This window comes from Podarcis melisellensis (assembly GCF_964234715.1).
Source record: "Podarcis melisellensis genome assembly, chromosome: 10".
Taxonomy (NCBI): domain Eukaryota; kingdom Metazoa; phylum Chordata; class Lepidosauria; order Squamata; family Lacertidae; genus Podarcis; species Podarcis melisellensis.
Genome location: NC_138542.1, coordinates 27,319,607 through 27,345,242, shown reverse-complemented (window position 1 = coordinate 27,345,242; position 25,636 = coordinate 27,319,607). Strand labels below are relative to the sequence as shown.

General features: G+C 41.4%; 1 protein-coding gene across 4 annotated transcripts in view; it reads left to right on the top strand.

Moving 5' to 3' along the window:
- Window positions 1-635: 635 nt before the first annotated feature.
- ADAMTS20 (ADAM metallopeptidase with thrombospondin type 1 motif 20) overlaps window positions 636-25,636 on the top strand; it is a 77,561-nt gene continuing 52,560 nt past the window's right edge. For 2 of the 4 annotated variants that reach the window (XM_081928909.1, XM_081928908.1), the window contains exons 1-6: window positions 636-2,423; window positions 3,771-4,117; window positions 18,722-18,887; window positions 22,854-23,113; window positions 24,874-24,957; window positions 25,484-25,608. In XM_081928909.1, coding sequence (XP_081785035.1) covers window positions 2,333-2,423; window positions 3,771-4,117; window positions 18,722-18,887; window positions 22,854-23,113; window positions 24,874-24,957; window positions 25,484-25,608 — 1,073 coding nt within the window. In that variant the 5' untranslated portion in view covers window positions 636-2,332. Of the gene's footprint in view, window positions 2,424-3,770; window positions 4,118-9,348; window positions 9,454-18,721; window positions 18,888-22,853; window positions 23,114-24,873; window positions 24,958-25,483; window positions 25,609-25,636 lie in introns of those variants that run through there. The other 2 variants (XM_081928910.1, XM_081928911.1) reach the window with 2 other exon arrangements.

The following is a 25,636-nucleotide window of genomic DNA, read 5'->3' as shown; positions in this document are numbered from 1 at the left end:
AAAGGTGGGATATGAAAATCATGGGCAACCCAAAGATTATATTCTAACAGCTGTGCATCACTGAAGATAACACTTTCATCAAATATCATTTATTTTAGGGTATCAGTTAAAAACTGGTCCCTTCTACCTGGCAGCAATAGGTTATAGTTGAAAGCCCTCATTTCAGAACATTCTTCCATAAAACTCCACTGAACAAGCATCACTAATTTGCAATATATGATAGCCATCTTCAAATATTGAAAGGGCTGTCACATGGAAGATGGAGCAAGCAGTTTTCTCCTGCTCTGGAGGGTAGGACTCAGTCCAATGGATTCAAGATACAAGAAAGGTGATTCCGACCAAACACCAGGAAGAACTTTCTGACAGTGAAAGCTGTTCAAGCGTGGAATGGACTCCTGTGGGAGGTGGTGGACTCTCCTTCCTAGGAGGTTTTTAAGCAGAGGTTGGATGACCATCTTCATGGATGCTTTAGTTGAGATTCCTACACTGCAGGGGGTTGGACTAGATGACTCTCAGAGTCCCCAACTCTACAATTTTATGATTATTTATTCTTAATTACAGTATTGACAGGAAGCACTGTGTATTGTCAGCCTTAACTGACTCTGCTTTTAAATGAAGAAGTCGTTGTTTATTTCCCCCCAAAGGTACAGTGGTACCTCAGGTTAAGTACTTAATTCGTTCCGGAGGTCTGTTCTTAACCTGAAACTGTTCTTAACCTGAAGCACCACTTTAGCTAATGGGGCCTCCTGCTGCCGCCGTGCCACCGGAGCACGATTTCTGTTCTCATCCTGAAGCAAAGTTCTTAACCCGAGGTACTATTTCTGGGTTAATGGAGTCTGTAACCTGAAGTGAAAAGTAACCCGAGGTACCACTGTATACAAGCTTTGGTGGCATCATCACAGTGGTGATAATTTGTTGGGGGGGGGGGGAGGGAAAACCTGGATTCAGCCCAAAGTATCCTATCCCATCCCAAGATAACTGACACCATACTTCCTCTTGGAGGTGTGCAATATTTTGAGGACTATCAGTTTGAGGCATTAAAAAGAAACAAGAGCCAATTAGATAAAAGGCAGAAGATGGCACTGCATTCTCTTTGTGTGGGCTACAAAACTGCTTCCCACAACTCTGCCTTGCAGACTCTTGGAAGGATGGCTGTGGCTTCTGAGCCAATGCCACACAACTTACAGATATCAGGACACCACTGAATCCAGGCCCCAGCACCTTGTTTTTTTTAAAAAAATAAAAAATCCAGTAGCAGACAAGCATCAACCTAGAGTGCAGCCCCCTCTCCTCCCTAAGCATCTTTGCCCAGTCCAGTGAGACTAACCGCCTTACTTTGGGGGTTTGTTCTGGCTGCCTTCTATGGGTTTAGGACTGCCATACGTCTGGACACTACTGGGATTTCAAAGGCGGAATTGACATTTGGGGGGGAACTTCCCAAAAGTGGTGCTTTGTCCTGGAGTTCAGGAAAGTCAATCGAAAAATCATGGGGTTTTTTCCACGTCTTTCCCTTTTAAAAAGCTCAATGATTTAGGTGGTTTCCTTTTAAAAAAGCGTTCAGCAGTTTGGGGTCTTCCTACGAACTTTCGGGGTGTCCTGGTTTTTTTACTTTTCGAAATCTGGCAACCCTAGAACCCAACTGGGATTCGATTTCTCGTGCTTTCTTTCCCAGAACTTTTAAGGTGGATTTTTGCACCGGTTCCTTTTCTATTGTCCCGAGGCTACCTATATGCAGGAATCAAGAACCGCACGCCTTGCTTACAGGGCCGGTTCCTTTCCGCCACCGGCCTCTGGCAAGCCAGCCGCGCAACCTCCAGCCCGCTCCGTGTGCGAGAGCGAGCCAGCGCGAGCGAGTCGGTAGCGCCGCCGCCGCCGCGACTCCTCCAATCGCTGGTCAGGTCCCTGCCCCAAGGGGGCGGGCAGAGTCTTTGATGTCGGGGGTCCCGGGGTGGCCGGAGAGTCCGCGAAGCTGGCACCCTTCCCTCCTTGCGCGGCAGGAAAGAGCGAGGCGGCGGCGGCAGCAGCAGCTCTGGAGGGAGCGAACGTGGAGGGGAGGCGGCGGCAGCGGCAGCAGCAGGGCGCGCCGAGCCGGCAGCGTCGCCTTTCGCGAAGAAGTCCCAGGCGAGCGGGGACGCCGGGGCGGAGAGGAAGAGGCGGCGGAGGAGGAGGAAGAGGAGACGCGTCGGCGGCGGGCGCAGCGCGGGCGCCGCGGGAACATGAGGGAGCCGCGCCGTCCGAGGTCGGCCCAGCCGGCGAGCGGCTGCAGTAGCTGCCGCGGCCGCCGCTGAGGCAGCAAGGAGCGGCGCCCGAGGCGTTTGAGGCAGGCGGAACCATGCGGGGTCCGGAGGGGTTGGCGCGGCTGCTGTACCTCGCCGCCCTGCTCGCCGCCAGGACGTGGGAAGCCCGCCTGCACCCCAAGCAAGGTAAAAGAGCCGGCCGGTTCCAAGAGCGCGCCCGCCCGCCCGCCCGGGCTCGGGCACCCGCGCCAAAAGCCCCGGCCACTCGCCTCACGCCCCTCTCCGCCAGCAGCCGCTTTCTAGGAACCCGAGGCTTTGGCGCTGCGCTGGCGGAGGAGGAGGAGGGACGGCGGCGTGAGGCCAGCGCGCGTGCGCAAGGAGCCTCGCACGTGCGGGAAGGGCGCGCGGCGCGCGCCGACGCGAAGGCAGAGCCCGGGGTTGGCGGCTGGGACTGGGCGCTGGTCTCTTTCAGGTGCATTCCCGCCTGCTGGAAGGCCTTTTTCTCCCCGTCCTCGTACATGGTTACACTGTGGCAGATAGGCCAGAGCAAATAACATTTCAGGCACCCATAAGAAAGACATTTGTCCTGGGTTGTGTTTGGAGTTAGTTATTCAGTGTCAAAGAGGAGCAGTGCCTGTTTTCGCTGGCCTTCTGTTATTCTTGCATGGACGTCGGGATTAATTCATAAGCTCCTGAGGAAATAACATTTTCTCAGTTTTGTATCATAGGATGTGTTTTGGAATATGCCAGACTTTCAGTGTTAACTCAGCTAAATTTTACTCGGGGGTCAGCCCACTGAATTAGCATGATTAACTTAGGCTCGTTAATTTTTAGTATGTGTACTCTGAGCAAATTTTAATCAATTTGCACCCAATGAATGCTAGAAAGAGCCCTGAGATTTTGGACTGGTTTTATTCATCTGGTGACTTAACATCATCAGTATTGAAGTTTTAAAATGGTGCGTAGGAGCGTAGCCAGAATATAGCCTGTATTGTATTGTTAGGAAGGTCAGGTATGAGTGAAGCAAAAGCCATTGTTTTTGCCCTTTGTATATTGATGATGCATGTATTGCACCATTGTTAGTTTCTACATCTTTTTCAAACCATGACGACCGAAAGATTGAGTCAGAGAATTGGGCCGACTTAGCTTATTGCTGTCTGCACCAGGCATAGCGAAACTTGGCCCTCCAGCTGTTTTGGGACTACAACTCCCATCATCCCTAGCTAACAGGACCAGTGGTCAGGGATGATAGGAATTGTAGTACCAAAACAGCTGGAGGGCCAAGTTTGGCCATGCCTGGTCTACACTGACTGGCAATGGATTGCCAAAGTGCTTGACCAGGGCTTTTGCCCCAATCCTATCTGGAGTTGGTGCATGTGCAGATTATTTGCTCAACCTCTCTGCTTTCAAAATGGCAGATTGTATTGCACTGGTTTCCCCAAAGAATAGGAAGTCTAGCCTGTGATGGAGCCCATGCCTGTATCAGGAATCTGCACCATATTCAAAGTGTGTACCTTTGCTGTTTTGTTGCAGAGACTTTGGTGAAACATCTGCCGTCCTATGAAATAGTGACACCCACGCGGGTGAATGAATTTGGAGAAACTTTTCCTCATACTCACCACTTCAAAAGGAGGAAAAGGAGCATGGAGACAGGTGTGGAACCCATCCCTTTCAGGACTCACTACCGCCTCAGTGCCTATGGACAGGTTTTCCAGCTGAATCTGAGTGCTGACACCAGCTTCATCGCTCCTCACTATATTGAAGTACATGTGGGGGCCACTGAAAGGCAGCCCCCCTCAGATTTGCGCCACTGCTTCTACCGTGGGCATGTTAATGCACAGGAAATGCACACAGCAATCTTCAGCATTTGTGGTGGCTTGGTAAGTACTGTGTTTCTTTTATTCAGGTTTGTTCTGTCTGAATGGGAGAGCGGACTTGTTGGACAGCTGACTGTTGAAGTGGAGATTTTATGGGTTGCTGACCATAAAGGAAAGAGATTCTGAAGCACTGTTGGCTTCAAACAGAGATGATACTCTTTGGGATACATATATGGCGCTTATATATAATATCTACATTTACCTTAATGGCATTCTGTCTGATATCATGAACTTTGTAAAATGCAACAAAACTGTGTTGCGGTTTGGGATTCTGGCAGTCTCTTTTCTCCGTCCAAAGTACAGTATGATGCTGGAATTCAGTAGAATATACCTTTTCCAATGGGACTATATAGGGTTGCCATATGTCCTTTTTAAACAGCGTCTGGGCGGAAATCGGTTAAATGTTGGAAATCGCATAAATGTAGGAAGTGTAGCTTTTGGTTAATTTCATTAAAAACAGCTGAAAAACTCGTGTTTTGTTTTGTGAGATTTTGCAAACTCAGAAGGGATTATAAAGAACCGTTGCAACATACACGGTGTGTCACTTCATTTCAAGTTTTGTCCGCCTTACTCACTAGGGAAAGTGCTCCACACCACTAGCAAATTGCAAGGCTTTATTCATGTATTTTTTTTTACAGATTGGAAATTAAGGCTGAGAAGTGATGTATCCAAGACCATGCAACAGTCTGTGCTAGGGCTTGGAAGCAGAACTCTCAGGTCCCATGTGCTATCTGCTTTCTAAAAAGTTACTGTGTTGCCTATGGGTGTGATATTTGAGCACTTTCTACAGCCAGCTAGCCCTTCTGAGCCTAGATTCGTGTCAAAAAAGTGGATTCATCATCTGCTGCTGGAATAACTCAGGTCTTTTGAATTTCAGCCCGTGTTTCATATTTCCAGCTATGACTTAATTTATGTCCAGATCTACTTTTAGCAATGTCAACAGATTAACTAACATTTTAAGTTCTTTTTAAGGAAGTTTGTTTGAGATCTGAGCTATGGAAGACTGAAACTCTTTGAGTGCTGGAATCTTGAAAAGAATGGGGGAATCTAGCTATTGCACTTTTGTACACTTTTTGACATAAGGCTTTACTGGTACATGGATGAATGGAGTTAAATAGACTATATTCTGCAAGCCATTTAAACCTACAAAGGCATTTCCACTGTGAGATCCAGCTGTGTTTTGGTACTTAAGGTGAACAGAGGGTTATGGAAAGGTCCATTGAGCATGTGTCCAATTGAGGTCCATTTAGTATATGCCATTGAGCATGTATAAATGTCCTGTGAGTCCAGTTTTTGGCCACAGGAGGGCTGCTGAGAGGGGATGGGTCAGTGGGAAGAAATCCCCATGCATGAAAAGTGATGGGTTAAATGCAAAGGGGGAATGGATTGTATCCTGGGTAATTTCTGTTGAAATGATTGGCTTTCTAGTCTTTTAACTGTTTCCTGAGAACCATTTGGCTCTTTTATTGAAAGCTATTTATATTATTTCAGGGATGTGGGTGGCGCTGTGGTCCGAACCACAGAGCCTAGGGCTTGCTGATTGGAAAGTCGGAAGTTCGAATCCCCGCGACAGATTGAGCTTCCGTTGTTGAGCCCCAGCTCCTGCCCAACTAGTAGTTTGAAAGCACGTCAAGTGCAAGTAGATAAATAGGTACTGCTCTGGTGGGAAGGTAAACGGCATTTCCGTGCATTGCTCTGGTTCGCCAGAAGCGGCTTAGTCATGCTGGCCACATGACCCGGAAGCTGTCTGTGGACAAACGCCGGCTCCCTTGGCCTATAGAGCGAGATGAGTGCGCAACCCCAGAGTCATCCGCAACTGGACCTAACAGTCAGGGGTACCTTTACCTTTGTTTATATTATTTACAAAAAAACCCCTTTATTTATTATTGGTATTAATCACATTAGGATTTCATTTTATTTACTATTATTTCCTAGGTAGTAGAATTGATGGTGCAATTGGTGCTTAATCTTTACACATGTTTCAGTAGTTGTTCTAGTATCTCTTCCGGCCCTTTGCTGAAGTGCATTTATGGCTCAAAGTGTGTTGAGATTTATGATCTAGAGTTATGCATATTTAAGATGTGAAAATTTGTGGCTTGCCGTTTTGGTTTGTTTCCTAAGTACTATTCCAGCCCCTATTTCTCAATTTCGTTTTGGCAAACCTGCATACTAAGAGATACATTATGAGCATACTGTAACTTCAAAATAGGATATTGCTGTTGTGGTTTCAGTTTGTCTTATTTGTTATAATTTAACAGTGTTGTATCTTCTAGCTTCACTGTTGCCTATTATCAGTCAACAAAAAGAGATTTCATAGAAACATTGAATTGATAGTTGGAGGGGACCTGGAGAGTCATTTAGTCCAATCCTCTGCAGTGCAGGAATCTCAGCTAAAGAATCCATTACTCCCAGCACATTTCTGAGCACAATCCAAAGTGTTGCTGCTGACATTTAAAGCCCCAAAGGGCTTCGGCCCTGTATACCTGAAGCAGCATCGCCATCCCCCATCATTCAGCCTGGACATTGAGATCCAGCTCCAGGGGCTTTCTGGCAGTTCCCTCATTGTGAAAAGTGAGATTACAGGGAACCAGGCAGAGGACCTTCTCTGTAGTTTTGCCCACTCTGTGGAAATAAACAACTACAGTGGTACCTCAGGTTAAGTACTTAATTCGTTCCGGAGGTCCATACTTAACCTGAAACTGTTCTTAACCTGAAGCACCACTTTAGCTAATGGGGCCTCCTGCTCTCATCTGTTCTCATCGTGAAGCAAAGTTGTTAACCTGAAGCACTATTTCTGGGTTAGTGGAGTCTGTAACCTGAAGCGTATGTAACGTGAAGCGTATGTAACCTGAGGTACCACTGTATCTGACTTCTAGAAAACATCTGAAAGCAGCCCTGTATAGGCAATTTTTAATGTTTGATGTTTTCTGTACTTTTATAATTTGTTGTAAGCCTCCCAGAGTGGCTGGGACAAATAACATAATCATTACCATTACCATTTCATTTTGGGTGAAGAGAGAGGCAGCTCCACCTTCTTTCTGTCACCCAATAGCATTTCTCCATCTTCTTCACTCAAGAGACCTATTGCTTGCTTCTTCTTCCTCTTTCTTTGAACGTAGTCAAAGAAACCCTTTTTATTTGACAAATCTGGGTCTGCTACACAGAAAATCTGTAATTATCAACCTACTTGTAACCTCCCTTCCATGCTTCTTAATACAGAAGTTGAGAAATCGGGGGGGGGGGGAATTCTAAAGGGTTGATAATGGTCTCTACCCATGACAGACACCTCCCTCACCCTTGTTCTTCTTTCACAAGGCAGCAGAAAGCTTCTCAGCATACTTTAAAGCTGCAAGAAAAATCTAGGACACAGGTGTGGTCCTTGGCAGCCAGGACTCTAACTCTGGCTATGTGGAATCAAACTGTATCTTTATTGCCTATTCCCACCCCAGGGCCAGAGGTGATGTGATTTGTAGTCTAGCCACACATTTCCCATGTTTGCTCTAAAGGCCTCTCAATCTACTGGTACCCTCCAGGCAAAGGTAGTCTTGAATTGGCTCAGCACTTAATACCTAATGTTTAGTGGAAATGGTCCTCCAAGCTTCTGAAGGATATTCTAACTTTGGGGCGGGGAATATGTATCTTTTTCTACCCTATCTCTCTTCCTGTGAGTTCCTCGTGAGTACCCATGTTTATGCTTTTGTTACCTAATGAGTGTTCTGCATTCTGTTTTCATTCTACACCATATGAGGAAGTATTTCCAAACCAGACAAACCAGGATTGCAAGAGCGCCAAACCATAGTTTGATATTAAATCCAAACCAATCCATGTCTTCAGCATTTGTAAATCATTCAAAATATCAATAACCAAGTTGTGTCATTATCAAGTGGCATCATTTTTTTGGAGTTATGGGGATGCAATCCTATTTTGTAGAAGGCTAGTTATATTAATATCAATAATTATATAATAAGCAGTGTGAAAATGATTCCAGATGAAAAAAATCTTTCCTCATTTTGTGCCAAACCCTGATACATTAGAGAACAGTTCCTTTCATTATTGCAATTGAAGTATGAGAAGTTCCTTTGATTGATTTGATGACAATTATGTCACACACTTTCACATATTTGTGAGGAACTGCAATGGATCATTGCTGTAAATGTCAGAGGAAGAAAAAAATAGGACTTAAAAAAGCCTACAAGACATTTACAAGCTAAGATTTCAAACATATACTGAATGTGCATGCAATTTGCCTGAATATAATCAGATATATAGTTACTTGAGTAGAGTATATTATCATAATTCTGCATTTGTCCAAGCCTGTTTAAATAAACAGAGTTTATAGCAGTGGCAGGACTGAAGGTCTAGGCGCAGTGACTGCAGTCCTTCACTCAAATATATGTACTCAACCCTGAAATAAATGAGATACATTCATTACTGTTCACTGCGGGTTCCAGTGTGCAATATTACACGTACTTATCTGGGAGTGAGCCCCTTTTAACAAAAAGTCATTTACTTCTGAGTAGTCACGTTTAGGGGTGTACTATTAAGAGGGCACTTCTACAAGCACTGCTTCAGATATGACAAAATTCCTCTGTGGAAAGCACATCTAATGAAAATCTATGTATAGGTTGCCAGGTGTAAACATACCATTGTATATAACATTTTCTTCATAGAATCATAGAATAGTTGGAAGGGACCCCAAGGGTCATCTAGTCCAACCCCCTGCATTGCAGGAATCTCAGCTACAGCATCCATGACAGATGGCCATTCTACCTCTGCTTAAAAACCTCCAAGGAAGGAGAGACCACAACCTCCTGAAGGAGACCATTCCACTGTCAAGCAGCTTACATGGCAGTGTTTTTGCTGTGTGTGCGCGCACACACAAACACACTGAAGGGGTTCTAAGCATATGATAAGTACTTCTTGAATAAATGCTGTGGGCTAACTAGAAACATTTCTTAAAGATGTGATTCAGTCATGCAATGTGCATACGTTCTGGCATGCAGATGTTAGAAGGGAATGACTGAAAAGGGAGCTAAGGGGAAAAATGGAAATATGTATCAGTGCTGTAACCAAAGGACACAGGAGTTATGTGCAATGACACATGTGCCTGATCATTTGCAGGCAGGCAGGCAGGCAGGCAGGCAGACATAATTTAGAATTCATTCTAGACACCACAAGCTAACTACATTTTTCTAAGTTTTATATTTTTCTTTTACTTTCACTTCATTGGTCAGTTTTAGCTTCCTACAGAAATGGGCAACCAGATCTGCTGAGGATTTCAGTGGCTGCAGGTGGATCAAAATGGCCTCTTAAACATAGTCCAGAGAGGAAACAAAGAGGTAAAATATATTAATTCTTATTAAACTTAGTTGTCACCAAAGTCTGTTAAGAAAGGCAGAGTGAAGTATACAATTGACCACAATGCAGTCTTTCTTCAATAGGACAGAGTCCTTTCCTAATGTAAAAGACCTGGCTTCTTGGAGAATCTGGTGTTACTCTTGGCAGACACAATAAATTTGGTGAAACATCTTACCTGTAATTAAACCAGTTTTATGGTCAAATATTACCTCACTTTTCCATAGTTCCAGATGTTGTGGATCTAATTCTGCTATATGTGGTTAAGATATCAGCTTTCCATCTCTAAATGGTCCTAGGGTATTGCTAGTTGCTTGAAAGATACAGGGCACAGACCCGTAGACACAAATCTGCATAATATCTGCATATGCCAAGTTTTATCTGTGTATGCAAATATATAATTTAAATGTTACAGAAGGCAAACTCACTAATTTTCGATCAGGATAACCCCTATATATTCAGTTAATTCATAGTAAGTTCATTTGCATCCCACCCTAGTTCACCTGAAATCCATTCATCTTTTAATTCATTTACCCAAAACTAATTTCCTCACAGGTCCTGCTCCAAATAACTCTTAATTTCATTTGACCAATGCTTCTCCATCACTCCCAAATCATCTAGGAAAAGCCATCTTAAATGTATTCCCCCCAATTTATCTCCTCCAAAATTAATTATCCGCCCAGAAGCACTTGGTTCACTCATTATGGGTCTACCCTTACTTGATCTATATAGGTCTGGGTCTCATTTGTGTCGTCATGATATACTCTGCGAACCTTAAGGAAGGGTTACTGCACGGCGAATGATCCATTTTGTTATATAGGGTCAAAATGACTATAGTGCTGCTACTACCACCGCTGCTGCTGCTAAATAATTATTTGATACTCATAGTCTGCTAGATGCCTGTGGTCTGTAAGATCATGTTCTAAACATAGAAATGACACAGCCCTACTGAAAATGCCTTCAGACAATCTAGTAGGTGGGAAATGTGGTATTAGAATCAGGTGGTATAGTATTTGTGGCACGTCCGAGTCGAAAGTTGGATATTTCTCCTGCAGGAGCTGTTACTCTGTCCAGTTTTGACAAAACAGTATGAGTTATTTCTTTATTTCTTTATTTCTTTATTAAACAACCTTCATGAAAAGCAGTGAGCATGCAATCTTCAGCATTGATGAGAGTCTGATGACTGAGTTACTTTTCTACAATAAAACACATTTCCAGTGATGTGGCTTCATACTTTAAAATCTAGGAGCTGCCACTTTAGTTAAAGATTCAATATTTATTGTTTGCGAGGTCTGCTAGGAGGTTTGGCTCTGTGGTGTCTTTGTAGTTCTCCATTACAGAAAATGTTAGGGCTCAAGATTTATGTCTAAATGGTGTTTGTGATACCATAGGTCAGGATCACATTGTTAGTAATCATTGCAATTTTTAGTTGAGTCCATAATTTTGAATTAGAAAATTTTCCTAAGTAAATTTGCATATAGTAATTTGTATTGTAGATTTTCAGTTTTCATTGGAAAAAGGTCTGAGACCCTAGAAGGTTATTTATTTCAGCATGTTTGTTTTACTTGTATTTCGTCAACAAAGCTAACTACTTTGTAACTAATCATATTGCATAATATTTATTTGCAATTCGTACCCGTTCATTGTTACTGAGGAACTTCAAAAATAAAGAATTTACCTTGGAAAAATAAAGCATTGGGGAATTTTCTGCTACACAACTGGGTGTTGTTCTCCCCGCCCCGCCCCCCAAGTATTAGCAGTTATTTTATCGTAATGTGTTATCCTTATCTACAGAAAAAAGTCAGTCACAGGTATTCTTTTTCTCATTTAATACAAATATGGAGTTCATCACTGGAGTAATTCCCACCAGTGCCTTTATTCTTATTAAGTGGGTTTTTGTCCATGAAAGCTTATACCCCAATAAAGCTGTTAGTCTTTAAGACACCATAAAACTCTTTGCTGTTTTTGCTACAACACAATTATTGCTCTAGAATCAGTGGCGTAGCGTGGGGGGTGCAGGGGGGCCCGGCCGCACCGGGCGCAACATCTGGGGGTTAGGGTTAGGGGGCGCAAATCCACGGGTTAGGGGGCACAAATCCACGGGTTAGGGGGTGCAAATTACTTGCCTTGCCCCGGGTGCTCTCAACCCATGCTACGCCACTGTCTAGAATTAAGAATTTGACAAACATTTTCACACTAATCTTTACTGCATGGTATGTTTTCCTTGAATCCCTTTGTTTATTTTGTTTCAGTTTTGAATCGGTGGGCTGTGCATCAGAATTTTATAACCACTTGATTGTAAAAACCCTCAAAGTATTAGGAATTGCTTTAAAGACTATTTGTGAAGTTGCTTTCAACTTCACAACTTTTGTTGTTGAAGCTGTTAGCCACAATAGTATTAGATAATGCACACTATAACGTAACAAACTACATATTTTCACTTTATACGGTAGAATTAGTGTTGGAGTTATGTGAAACTTCATTAAAGTAGTAGTAGTTGTAGACAGAAAGCTGTTGTAACAAACTAGTTGATGTAAGAATTTTACATGAATATATGTGGGTAACAACTTGCTTGTCATTTAGTATTTGAGTTAGTGATTGCGCCTAACTGGTGCTTACATATAGAACCAATTATATAGTAATAGTTTAGTGATATACTCAGTAAATAGTGTAATTGTATGTCCCTAGGTGGCACTGAACTTTGCGGTATCTGAGCGGACTCAGGAATTTCCTGTTGCTGTTTTGATATTGTTGAGGAGAGATGATACATTTCTTATATAGCTTATTGACTGGTCTAAGCCTTCCATGACATGCATTGCAAGGCAGTAATAATACCAGTATTACTGGGCATAATGGGAACTAGTTTAACCAGTGAAGCTCTTGGCAATAAGTTGTGAAGTGTCTGGGGATGGGGCTTCTCTGTGTGACCTGGGAATATATGCATGACAAGATATGTGCAATTTGACTGATGTGATTAAATGAGTCATCAAGAAAGCAAGAAGTGGAAGAAAGACTTATCAAATACATTTAGTTCTTTATTTAAGAGTTTTGTGTCCCACCCTTTGGCAGTAGCCCCAGTGCGGTAAATGGTGTCAAAAGTCACCAAGATGTCAAAGAGGATCAACATTTTTCTTGCCTGTTCCTCTCCCAGCACAGGTCACCAAGCAGTTTGAGTACCCCAAACCAGACTTGAAACCAGATTGAAAATCATTTTCATCCAAGCTGAAGCTGCCCTATCATTACCTTTTGGGTGTAGGTGAAAGTGGCTTTGGGGAAATGACCTCATGGGTCTATTAGGGTCCCATGCCCAGCTACATTTGGCTCATAGACAAGAATCTCGCCACCCCTTCCCTAGGCAAACAAGTAAAACTGTCCTGAAATCTGACATTCTTCTTCCAAGGAGTGTTGTTCTGCCATTTTGTATTCTACTGTTTTAAGTCTTGTTTATTTAAGATAGCCTTCAGCAACTGTTCCTCTTTTGGTAATATTTAAAGAGCTCACATTCATTCCAAAGGTCTTTCCATTCATAGAATTTTGAACTGATTATATTAACAGATAGTAAAGTTAGAAGGGTAACGGTATCATTGCATACATGAGTACATGCACAAAATTTCATGGCTTGGAAAGCCCTGGTATATATGCATTAATCCTATTATGTGACCTGGTTAGTAAAACTTGCTTTGCTGTCCAATGCTAAATGTTTCTTAACCCAAATTTTAGGCTAGTGGTTAGGTCCAGAACATGATCCAGGGTAAAATCTACACATTGTTCTTTTTGTGCCTGCCATGTTCCAGTTGATTGCCTCCATGTTTCCTTTTGTGTGTGTGTGTTTAATATTGTTTTTGTTAAGCAATGAGCACAGGTTATTGTTTTCAGAGTCAGCACACCTTATTGCCAAGCTGTAAAATGTTTTCAACACACCATTTTTCTATCTCTTTAACTTGGAGACTGAGAAGATCCTTCTAACATGCATTCTATCATTTAGTATGCACAAATGAAAGGGCTTTTGTCCTCTTCATGCATGTACAATTCCAATTGAAGTAAACGAGGTTTAAACTTGTAGATGGAAAGGCAGAATTTGACCTCATGGCTATGTAGTGGGCTTTAAAGCAGCCTTTGATAGAGTTGTGGTCTGTTGCTCTACAAAGGAGTATTTGACTTGATTCAACTGATGATTTATCCTGGAGTGCTAAGCTTGTTTGTTATGTGCTTTTGTTTACAGCACATTGCATTCACCGTTTTATCACATAGTGCAGTGATATTAAAATTCTATTTGAAGTGAATGCATTTAGAAACGCAGCCTCCCTGCTCCATCATGTATAATTCTTTATAAACAGCAGGGGTAAGAAACCCTTGGTCCTCTCTCAATAGGCAAATTGAGACCTTCGCTCACTTGCCATGTGGGTTCTTGCAAGGTCACCATAGCCTTTATTAATCTGATCCTGCCTTTTCTTTCTCCGCTGATTCCCATGCATGTCCGAGTAGGCTGTGTCAGTCAGGAATGGGAGTTTCTGGGGGACATGAACAAAGCTTGGTTTATTAATGTTTTCTGATGGGAGAACCTGGCTGCATAAGCAGCTGTGTGGGCCAGAGTGTATTGTGCCATAATTCACCAAAATCCAAAACCTATTTAAAAGAGTTGCTGCTAAAAACAGATAGAAAAAAGATATCTCTTTTTTGTATGGGGAAGAGGAATGCAGGAGTCTTTGTTTTGCCTCATTCTGGGAAGAAAAAGAGGCAACTTATCTATTTTGTTCCATTCTTAAATTATGACTTGCAGATAGATCAGTCAATAAAGTAGGCATCCCCACCTTGCCTTTGTCCATACCTGGGGTATTTATTTTGAAAATAGCAAGATAGTTTGTGCAAGTCTATGTTTATTTGTGCATGTGCTAGTGCAGAAGTGTGTAACCATCTTTCTACAAGTGGTCTTTAGCCATTCGAAGATGTTTTTCCTGTCTTCATATAATCCATATAATACTGTAAAGCCATTTCAAAATTAGTGTCAGGTTTTTTTGGTCATTATGTCTGAATTGGGATGTCATAGTTCCCCTGCTGCAGACTTGCCAGTTGTGTGTGTGTGGTGTGTGTGTGTGTGTGTGTGTGTGTGTGTGTATGCCATCTTGAGCAAACGCTCTTTGCCTCTGTAGATGACGACAAAACACTTATCTGAAATAGCTGTTCATGTCTTCATCATGTTTAGAGTTACATGGCCTTGGAACTTGTTTATGTTCACTGGTTATAATGTTTTAATTGTAAAAATGCCATGCTGAATTTACTGGATGGCCAAAACTAACGTATTATTTATTGCAAGCATTTATAGTCTGTTCTTCACCCAATGTTTCCAGGGGAGAAAATACAAATACAATAATACAACAACAAGATAAATAAAAATCAACATCATCAAGAAACAATTGATAGTAAACATCTGCGATAAAACCGCAGCAACAAAATCAGAAATCAGGACAGTGTGACAGAAGGTGCTATCGGTACCTAATGCACTTTATCCCTCCTGAAAGGTGTATTTTCACCTGTCAGCAAAGAAAGAGCAAAGTCAGAGCATGATGCACCTCAGAGGGGTGACCTCATTCTATCAGCACCGAACCATCATATTGGAATCAGCTACATTAGTCGAAAAACAGCATTTCAAATGTGTTATAAGTATGCAACACCAGTTGACACTGTAGAGCACAAAACTTTTCTATGTAATTTTACATAGTGGGTTTTTTTCTTTTGTTATAACGATTTAAATTATAGCTTATTTATAGTGGTTTCCGCCCCCCGTGTGTAGATCCATCCCTCATTGAAGTACATATTTTCAAAGGAAAACCTTTACCCATAAGTTCATACACTTGGATTTATAACCTTCAAAAATGCTTCCTGATTCTCTGAATGCATTAATTTTCCAGTTCTTGGTTCCAGAATAAGATTTCATTTACTGGACAACCCTTTATTCAGCTTTATATTTTTTGTTCAATAATCCTGATCAGAGACCACCAGACTCTCTAACATCCTCTTCAAGCTTACTCTGGCTGAAGATTTGTTATTGTTAATCAGCCCCATCTTCCTCTCACCTGGGGCTCATTATACAGTGACTGACAATTCCCCAAGAGCCATCTTTCAATTACTTACAGCTGTCCTTGGAGGCCCAAGTCTACCAAAACCCATGGCAGCCTGCCATAGCTACTTTTCTGAGTTTTGTTTCACATAAATCTCACAGTATTACGAAATGAGCAGCCAGCAATTGCTGTTACATAAACTGCAGTTTTCCAAGTTCTTGGAAGAATTAAGGCTGAAGAATTGGACTCAGTGGGATATCCTCTTGCTTGGGAAAAATAACAGGCAAGTCAAAAAGTGGAAGCAGCAAGAAGGCAAGAGAAGAAGCCTTGCTGGATATAAGCAAAGAAGTAAACAGGATGCTTCCATACCATCAAATGAAATAATTTTCTCTGCTGATGAAAATAAAAGAACAAATACCTGATGTCCAAGATGGAAATGATGGACGTTATGAATTGACTTTAGGAAAACCAAGTAAACCTTCCACTTCTAATAAAAAGGCAGAGTACAACATCATTAGAAATACATAATGTTGCTATGCAGAGCATCGGATTGGGTGTTAGCCTGCGTGCCACAGCTGCTATCACCATAACCACCTTTATGGATGCTGGCTTGATCACCGAGAGGACAAGAGACTTGGAGTTTATCACAATAAAGTCAAGGGAGCCCAATAAAAAGTTATGTAGTCTCTGGATCAGGAATTGGATTATCTTTGTCAGAAGGGTGAAATTGACTGCATCTCCTCTGATAGTCATGAAGATACAACTAAAGTTATGTTGAAAGCAGACAATTCACAATGGCAGTTTCCCAGTTCCCCAGCATCAGAACAGCATTATTCTGTGTACAGTGAGCCAGGTGAAATATATCTCTACTACTTCACTCTGGAAAAAGGCTCAAAGAGAGAAAAAAACAGCTGATGTTATTGCTAATGATCTTGTAGATGTCATGAAGACGAAGGGCATTGGTAAGAGCCTTCAGGCCATTGAAAGTGATTATACAAATGCTAACACTGGCTGGGAGCATGTTACCATGCAGTGGGTACAGGTCAAGATTGGTCGTAAGCTTGATCTGGTTGGTTTGTGCTCTTTGCACCAATGACCTACCCTTGCAACACTAGATCACAACACTTGATGGGAACACCTTCTCTAACAACAAGTGGACAGGTAACATTGGTAAGATACTAGACACTTCTACATAACTTGAAATTGAGCTTTCATTCACCAAACTCTCAATTGGAGAGCCTCTTACTTCACTGATTGACAATGTTGTAAAGGATCTGTCTACTGATCAAGCATACAGGTATCAGATCACACATGCAATAAGGATAGGAAAACTTCCCACAGATCTGGCCCTTCTTGAAATTAGTTGAATGAGCCATTCAAGGTGGTTAACAACAGCAAACAAGCTTTCTTGCATATGAGTTTCAAAACATGGCCTTAAAGGCAAAACCCTCAACAACTTAAGACTGATACTGGAATACGTGGTTTGCCTGGTTCAACATCAAAGTAAAATATTATTCGGTGGAAGGCCCACACCACATTGTGTTTCAGCTGCTGCAATTTAGGCTGCAAAAGCAGACTGTAGTGGATGCTGTTTTGCCAACCATCCAGTGCTCAGCATGGTATGCATTCAGTATAATAATAAATCAGACACTCTTGTGCTCAGGTGACATGAATTCTCACTGACCACAGTTTCTAGAGAAAATGAAAAGGTTCATAAAGCAAAACTATAATACCTTAATACACATTTCAGTGCTGTTATAAAATAAGAATGTAGATCTGTAATGGTACTACTACAGATTTCCAGGCAGGAGTAAATTGTGCAACTGTTTCTAGAATTTTGTGCCTGGTACATCAGAAGCATTTTGTTCAGTTTCCAGAAATGCTGTAAATGAGAGCGATTAATTTAATATACGTTCTTAGTATACAATAATTAATTTTAAAAGTTAGATATGGCATTCAGATAAAGGCTCTTGTAGATGACTTGAAACTACCTACAAGTATAATAATGAAATCCTGGGCATGTCTTCTGGCTGCCATGCATTCGGAAGTTCCTGGACATAGATGGGATTCGTTCATCGAAGAGATTTCCTTCTTCCCCCACCCAAAAAAGAGAAAGCTCAACAACTTTGCAATGAGGGGGGAAAAGCGTTCGACAACTTTTGTGTCTGGATTTTCACTTTTTGAAATATGGCAATCCTATAATAAGTTTGTTGGCATTTATTAGCTCTAGAATTACTACAGTTATCCAAGGAACGGTGGGAGTGAACAAAGGAACCGTAACTGATTGGTCACCATGGTAGGCACAGAAAGTACCATCAAAAGTTGATAGGGCAAACATTTTAATGTGTTGCCGCCGCCATGGGGGTGTGTGTGTGTGTCTGTGTGTGTGTCTGTGTCTGTGTGTGTGATTGACCCAATGTTATCTAGAATCATCAAAGCAGATGGGCAAGCCTGGGTTGATTTTGGTCTGATAAATGCACATATCCCTGGAGCTCAGCATGAATTTCCCCCAAAATAGCTCAAAAACATCTCCTTTTTTTATTTAGATTTGCCCCCCCTTTTGTGTCCAGATTTTCACTTTTTGAAATACGCCAACCCTATATTGTTCATTCTGACATACTCCCAGGTAAGTGCATATAGGAGTGCAACATCAGTGTTTCAGCGTCATAAAAAAGCTTGAAATCCCAGTTTTGCCTGTAAGCTTTAAAGGTAAAGATAAAGGGACCCCTGACCATTAGGACCAGTTGTGACCGACTCTGGGGTTGTGGCGCTCATCTCGCTTTATTGGCCGAGGGAGCTGCCATACAGCTTCCAGGTCATGTGGCCAGCATAACTAAGCCACTTCTGGTGAACCAGAGGAGCGCACAGAAATGCCGTTTACCTTCCCGCTGGAGCGGTACCTATTTATCTACTTGCACTTTGACGTGCTTTCAAACTGCTAGGTTGGCAAGAGCAGGGACTGAGCAACGGGAGCTCACCCTCTTGCGGGGATTCGAACCGCCGACCTTCTGATCTGCAAGTCCTAGGCTCTGTGGTTTAACCCACAGCGCCACCCGCGTCCCTCCTGTAACGTTTAAGGACCGTTAATTCATATAATAAATAATGCAACTGTGATTACGTTTTTAAAGGCATTAACCTGCTCACATTTGGATTGCTGCAGCTTCTCCAGTGACACCTTCTCTTTCGTTTTCAGATGGGCACATTTAAGTCCCATGACGGTGAATACTTTTTGGAACCTTTGATGACAGCAGCTGAAGATGAACAAGAAGATGACCATAATAAACCACATCTAATATATAAACACAAAGAATTTAAGAAAGATTCTTATCAGAATTCCTATAAACCTTGTGAAACTTCAGGTACAACTAAATCTTAAACAGTGATGGACAATATATTTATTATCTTGTTAGAATCACCAGTGGTTTGTTGATATTATCCCATGGTGATATTAGTCTTCATTGAGATATGCTTGTGTTTCTCTATCATGTTGGTGGTGTTGGGTAAGATGCTGTAAGTCAGGTGTGGGGAACCTTTAGCCCTGCAGATGCTGGTCATTGGTCATGCTTACAGGGGCTGATGGGAGTTGTAGTTCAGCAACAACTGGAGGGTCAAAGGTTCCCTATACCTGCTGTACATGATTGTTGAAGATGAAGGATGTATCTAAGTAATGAATTCACATTTAACAGACTTGTTACCACATAGAATTCTAGGAATTGGTATTAGACAGAGAATTATATTAGAGAGCCTCACCTTTTTTCACAAAACTGCATTTCCCATTTCCTGTGGAGCAGGGAAAGACTGTTAAACTAGTTGAAGTCTGCAGTGTAGCTGTCCTCTCAGTATCTGTGCTGAAGTGACATGATCTGCTACTGCTGGCATCTAAGAAAGGTTGGCTGGTTAGTAAAATACGGCTGCTCTGATCTGTACTCAAGAGACCTGGCCAGCATTTTCTTCCATGTTCTTTATTAGATGCTCCATCTTAAAGGCTGCAGTGTCCTTTGGTATGATTGGACTAGAGCTATTTTTAAAAATTGTATTGTGTATTTTAGTTCCAGAGGAGAATGGCGCTTGTATGGAGAATACCAAGCAGGGTTTAATTGCAGAATCAGGTTGGATAAAGTTCTTGTTTAGCTTTAGAAATTTAATTGGAAGATGTGAACAGGCCATTTTCTTCCTTCGTTTAGTCTTACATGGCTTCCTTTCATTAAAAGGCTTTGCAGTCTGGAGGTGTGTCGTGACACTTGGCTGATCAGGCATCAGATAATGCCAAAATACTCTCCCCCCCCCCCACCATTTTTAGTTGGCTACTGAACAGTGTCCATTCCTTTTCTAGGAATTGGACCTAGCATTTCCAGTAATTCCTGTGTAGTGGAAATTTGTATGATTTTCAATTAGATAACCTGGGACTGTTATTAAAAATGGATAAGCGTTTGTTTGCTTTTGAAGGAAAAGGCTTATGTTTATAAATTTGGAAACAGCAAAAATGGTAGATACGTGCTGTTGTTTTAACATATGCTCTCCGAGCAGCATTTTTCTTAACTAGATCACATGCGTTTTTGAGAGTTGGCACCATTGCCAAGCGCTCAGCCTAGGGCTTGCATACAGATTAAGAATATTCTGACAATTGTGAATAATGCAGAATGCCCCTTAAACAGTACTGTATTTTGTGAAGTAGGGCGGTAGAGAGAAATGAAGGCATCATGCTTTAGGATATACTTTAGCCTTTCAATTCTGGTTTGATGAAGCAAGATTGGCAATTTTCTGCAATTCATCATGTGCAGAATTGTTTCTTAATTTGATACATAGGAAATAATTGTGAGGATCTGTTCAGTGCATTTTGTTTAAAAAGGCATTTCTTGTATACCACGATTCCTCTTATGGTTAGGGAAAGAGGCAGCATTGTACAGGGAGTAGAGTTTCTGTGTCCAACATAACTATACGCCAACGCTACCTCCCAACATCACCTGCCAATCAGACTTTTCCATTGCTTCCTCAAATTACTTCTCCATTTTTTACTCACCCTGCTGCTAGAAAATGGAAAAATCCAAATCCCACAAAATCACAACTACTGAGTTCAAAATAAAGCATAATAAATTCTGGGCGTTTATGAAGACCTAAGCCTAAGATTTGGCTTAATGTTGCATCTTCATTCAGGATCTTGGTTTATCTCTCTCCAGACAAAGCAGGAGTTGTACAAGGGCTTACTAGGGTTTAGAAAGCCTGTGCATTATGTAGCCTATTGAGATTTTTGGTGGTTATGTCATATTTGTGACTAATCAAACTCAGATTGCATTAAATTAAATCTATGGCACCCCCTTCTGTTTGTGGTGTCACTCTTCTCCACCTGCATCAGAGCAACATCTGCTTCTCTATGCTTTACATTTGTCACCCCCTGGTGTCCACCCTGCAGTATAGCTGTTTAAAAAATGATGGCTGCAATCCGATACACATTTACGGTAACTGGAAATCTGTTCCATTTAACTTTGTGGGATTTAGACAGTGTGAGTAGAAATCTATTGGAATTTTTATTGTGTATATAATGGTATCATAGGTGGTCAAGACATATAATACCAGTTTTGCAAAGTGAGTCTTCAGATATAACATGTTCATTCATGGAAAACTAGGTAGGGAAATGTATGTTTAGCAAGAAGATTGTGTCACCTTAGGAAGGTCTGTGTGGTGCAATCCCGTATTTTTGTGTAGATTAGGCAGTGTTATTAGTTCTTCGCTGTTTCATATGAGAGTCAGCATCTTAATTTCCAAGCCATGTTCATCACTGTGCATTACTGCCATTTCTTTATGAAAGTCTCTCCCCCCCCCCATATAGCTAGGTAGGAACGCAGTTTTATAAGTATGTAATACTTGTAGCTTATTACTTTATAATTCACAGTTTATCAGTCTGCCATTTTTGTGACTCATTCCTGTATTTTTAATTTTGCGTATCTTTAATTTCACTGGCCAGTTGTTTTTCTATCACTGCATCTCAACCATATTTTTTTTTGTTCCCTAATGCTGTAATTGATAACTCACATTGTGTATAAATAGGTTGTATCTTCTCAACCTCTTTTTCTGTGAAAAGAAACCTTTTTGCTAAGCCATTGAACTAAGCAGAAAAAGATTCACAGTACATAAAACATTGGTAGTGGGTACAATAGCACTAAGAGGGGTACTCTTGTTAAAGTTTGTTTTGAGCGAAATTGAAACTTGGAAAAAAAGAAAGGTGGTAGACAATATTCCATAAGCATTACACACTTGAAGAAGCACACTATGTACTGGATAACAGCCAGCAGTGAAGAGGCCTGTTTAAGGGTTGCCGTTTCCACGCACAGGTGTTGCCATATGGTGTCTGGATTTCTAACCAATGGGTTTTGGAATAACACTTTTGTTCTTATTGTGCATGTGTTATGTAGCAAATGCCAAGTTTCAGAGTTGCTTTATCCACCGAGAACAACAGAAGTAGAGCGTTATAGGAAAGCCTTCAGGCAAACTAGCAAGTTTAGGACATCTTTTCTTTTGGTATTCAGCATCCCCATCTTTGTTTGGAATGGGGTGAAGAATATGAGCAAGACTGATTCAGGCTTCTTTTTCAGGGCTGGGGATTGTTGGCCTTGTTCCCATGCGTCCTGGATCTTTATAAGGTGCCTGTAGGCAATTATTGACTGGCAGAGAAAGAGCTTGTGTTGCCCAAATAGCCCAAGCTGAAATTTTAGCTATTGAATGTAGTAATGACATTGAATGTAAACAAATTTCTATGCTAGCCTGACTCTGCTTATTGGCATACATAGACAAGTGAGCATAGATTAGTTTCTGTTCTCTTTTGGGCAGAATGGTAACATTCCAATCTTCTTTTCTATCTGTCCCCTTGTTTGTACAATGGTGCCCAAAGCAAGAAAAACAAAAAGGGCAGAACTGAGTTCCTGTGGGTGCAAAGAGTCCTCTTAAGTATGCAAGCAAATCCCATTACTGGTTTTTATATATACAGTATATATAAACTATCCTCCCAAATGACCTGAAAGAGGTCATAGGGACTGAGAAGTGTGCATGTGAAGCAACAAAGAACTCAGGTGTGAGCCCGCACATGCCAGAATTCGGAGTTAACACCTAAACAAAGCAAGTAACTTGTTTCTTCAGCCTAGCACATAAAGGGCAGAGGGAGGAATTGAAATCCAAACAGACAAAAACTTAGGTTCATTCTTCAAGCCGATTCCCTCACTTTGTGTGTGATCCTTTAAGCTGAAAGGGGACTGCAAGAAATATGTTTAGCATTAGGGTGTTAGCCTTGCAAATTGTATTTGCAATAGTAATTGTTCGTTTTTATTTTGCAGAAGAGCCAAAGAAAAGCACTTTACTATTTCCATATGAGAGCAGCTTAATGAAAGACATAAATGTACTTCAGGAGCGCACCGTTGTAGAATATGCTTCTAAAAACCTTTCTGTCGAGAGTGATAGAAACAACCCACATTCCCGGAGGAAACGCTTCCTTTCCTATCCACGATACGTAGAGGTGATGGTTACGGCTGATGTCAGAATGGTTCAGCACCATGGACGGAACTTGCAGCATTATGTATTAACGCTAATGTCAATAGTAAGTAAGCCTATATTATTACAGATGTATTCCAACAGGTACTTGAGGAGAATTAATGTTGTATCCCTGTCAGCCTGGAGGGACCAAAGCAGAGCCCAGACAACTGTTCCTGGCTTCCCCGTCATTGTTTTAAGCAACGTACCATTTAGACTGCAACCTCCAGAATTGTGATCAAAGGCTTTTTGTGTCGTCCCCCCCAAATGGCAACCTTCCCCTACCGGATGACATGTTGCAGTGTATCCATGAGCCTATGAGTGCAATTTCCCTGGTCTTCCTCCAGGCGAGAAGGAGAGTTGGAGAATTAGCCAAACATGCTCCCCAGCTTGAACAGCCTTGTGAGACAGGGGATTTCACAGTTACAGAGCAAAAGATTTGCACCTGCACTCCAGCCTCTTGCTGCCAGGATTCCATAATGCAAACATTTTTAATTTGGAGAAAAATTGACTCTCTTTTGCAGGAAGGGGTTATAGAGAGGAAAGAAGTAGGCTTCTGTATATCCCGGGGTTCCCCTGTGTATGCAGAAAATACCTTGTTTGTGAATGTCCAGTTTTGCTTCCAAGCTGATTGGCACAGGGTCACACATTTTGCTTTTAGAAGGAATGATATGGCTATTCAAGAAAAACAACAACATTCATTTGGGCTAGCATAGTAACCTGGCACAAGCCCAGGCAGCTCTTTGGATCCAGGCCCATATTACTTGGTTGGCTGTATCCAGTGACAAATTCTTTTTGACAGTAAATTTGGCTCTAAAAATGATGTCAGAGGAATGTTGAGCCCCAGATATCCACAAATAATGCTGCGAATACATATAATGTCAGATTTGCTTCTACTAATCTGTTAGGTACAGTTCAGACCAATATGGATTAAAATAAACCTTTTTCATTTCATTTAAATTAAAGAACTTTGCCTTAACTGGGTTGTGGATGAGGTCTAAAGCTAAGACAGTCATGGAACTTATATATATACAGTGGTACCTTGGGTTAAGAACTTAATTCGTTCCGGAGGTCCGTTCTTAACCTGAAGCACCACTTTAGCTAATGGGGCCTCCTGCTGCCGCCACTTTCTGTTCTCATCCTGAAGCAAAGGTCTTAATCTGAGGTACTATTTCTGGGTTAGCAGAGTAACCTGAAGCGTCTGTAACCTGAGGTACCACTGTATATATATATTTATTAAAGCACAGATACGGTATCATAAGAATTATCTTTGCCTTTATTAAATATAAAAATAGGAACTTAAGCCAGTATACAGGCTTATTAAAATACTTGCTGCACCTAGAAAATAACTAGAATTTTTGGAAGGGGAGAGATTTGAATACTGTGCCAGAGGTTTGCCATAATACATGACCTTTTCCTGGTATGGCAAGAATGTACCAGTAGTTTCTCAAGTTTGATGGGTTTGTCCCATTGATGACAACAGGACAATTAGCTAATTTTCATATTACATTTGCCTAAATAACTGTCGTGCTGATTCTGACCGGGAATTGTCATTAAGGTGGCATTTGTTAGTCTCTCTGCTTGTGTATATATTGCAGTTAGAGAAAATGTGACATGAAAATTGGTTCAGACAGTGCAATCGTATGCTTCATTATTCCTAAGTAAGACCCACAGTATTCAGTGGGGTTTGCTGCCTGGAAAATATGGATAAGATTGCATGCTAAATCAAATAGGGCAGAGGAGTTGAATGAATGCTCAATGCAATGTTGGAATCCACTGAATGTACAGTACCATAGAATTTTAACACTCTGGCTTTTATTTATCTAGGTTGCTACAATCTACAAAGATTCAAGTATAGGAAATCAAATAAATATTATGATTGTAAAATTAATTGTAGTTCACAATGAACAGGTAAGAAAATGCATTCATTTCACGATTCAGAGTAACTTGCTGCAATTTTCAGTTTTAATGTGTACTTTCAGAAGTTAATGTTTTTAAAAGTATTGAAATGAAATCTTGAAATGAGATTTGCTAGCTGCTCTGCCAAGTATTTTGTACATACATTGCAGGCAGACAGGCTGGTGTAAATGTTTAGAACTGGGATCTAGCTATTAATACTGATTAACATGGCCAGGTTTATTATTTATCATGGGGGGGCTATTTTATTCTGTGAACCACCCTGAGACCTCCGGGCATAGGGTGGCATAATAATAATAATAATAATAATAATAATAATAATAATAATAATATAATATTTTAATATTAACCAGGCGCAGCCTTGACTCTGCCAACTAGTCTTTCTGGTCATCAACTTGCTCAAAATTCATACAGATATGTACCATTGAGATATCTTTTCCACAGCTGGTCTTGCGTTATAATATAACTGCAATGGACTTAAACTTGCCATCCTTGTTTTGTCTTGGCAACTTATGTACAGGAAGGACCAGCTATCAGTTTTAACGCAGCTACCACTCTTCGCAACTTCTGTTTATGGCAGCAAACACAAAACATTATGGATGATGCTCATCCTTCCCACCACGATACTGCAGTTCTTATCACTAGGTACAGTATCTGAGAAAACTCATTTTTC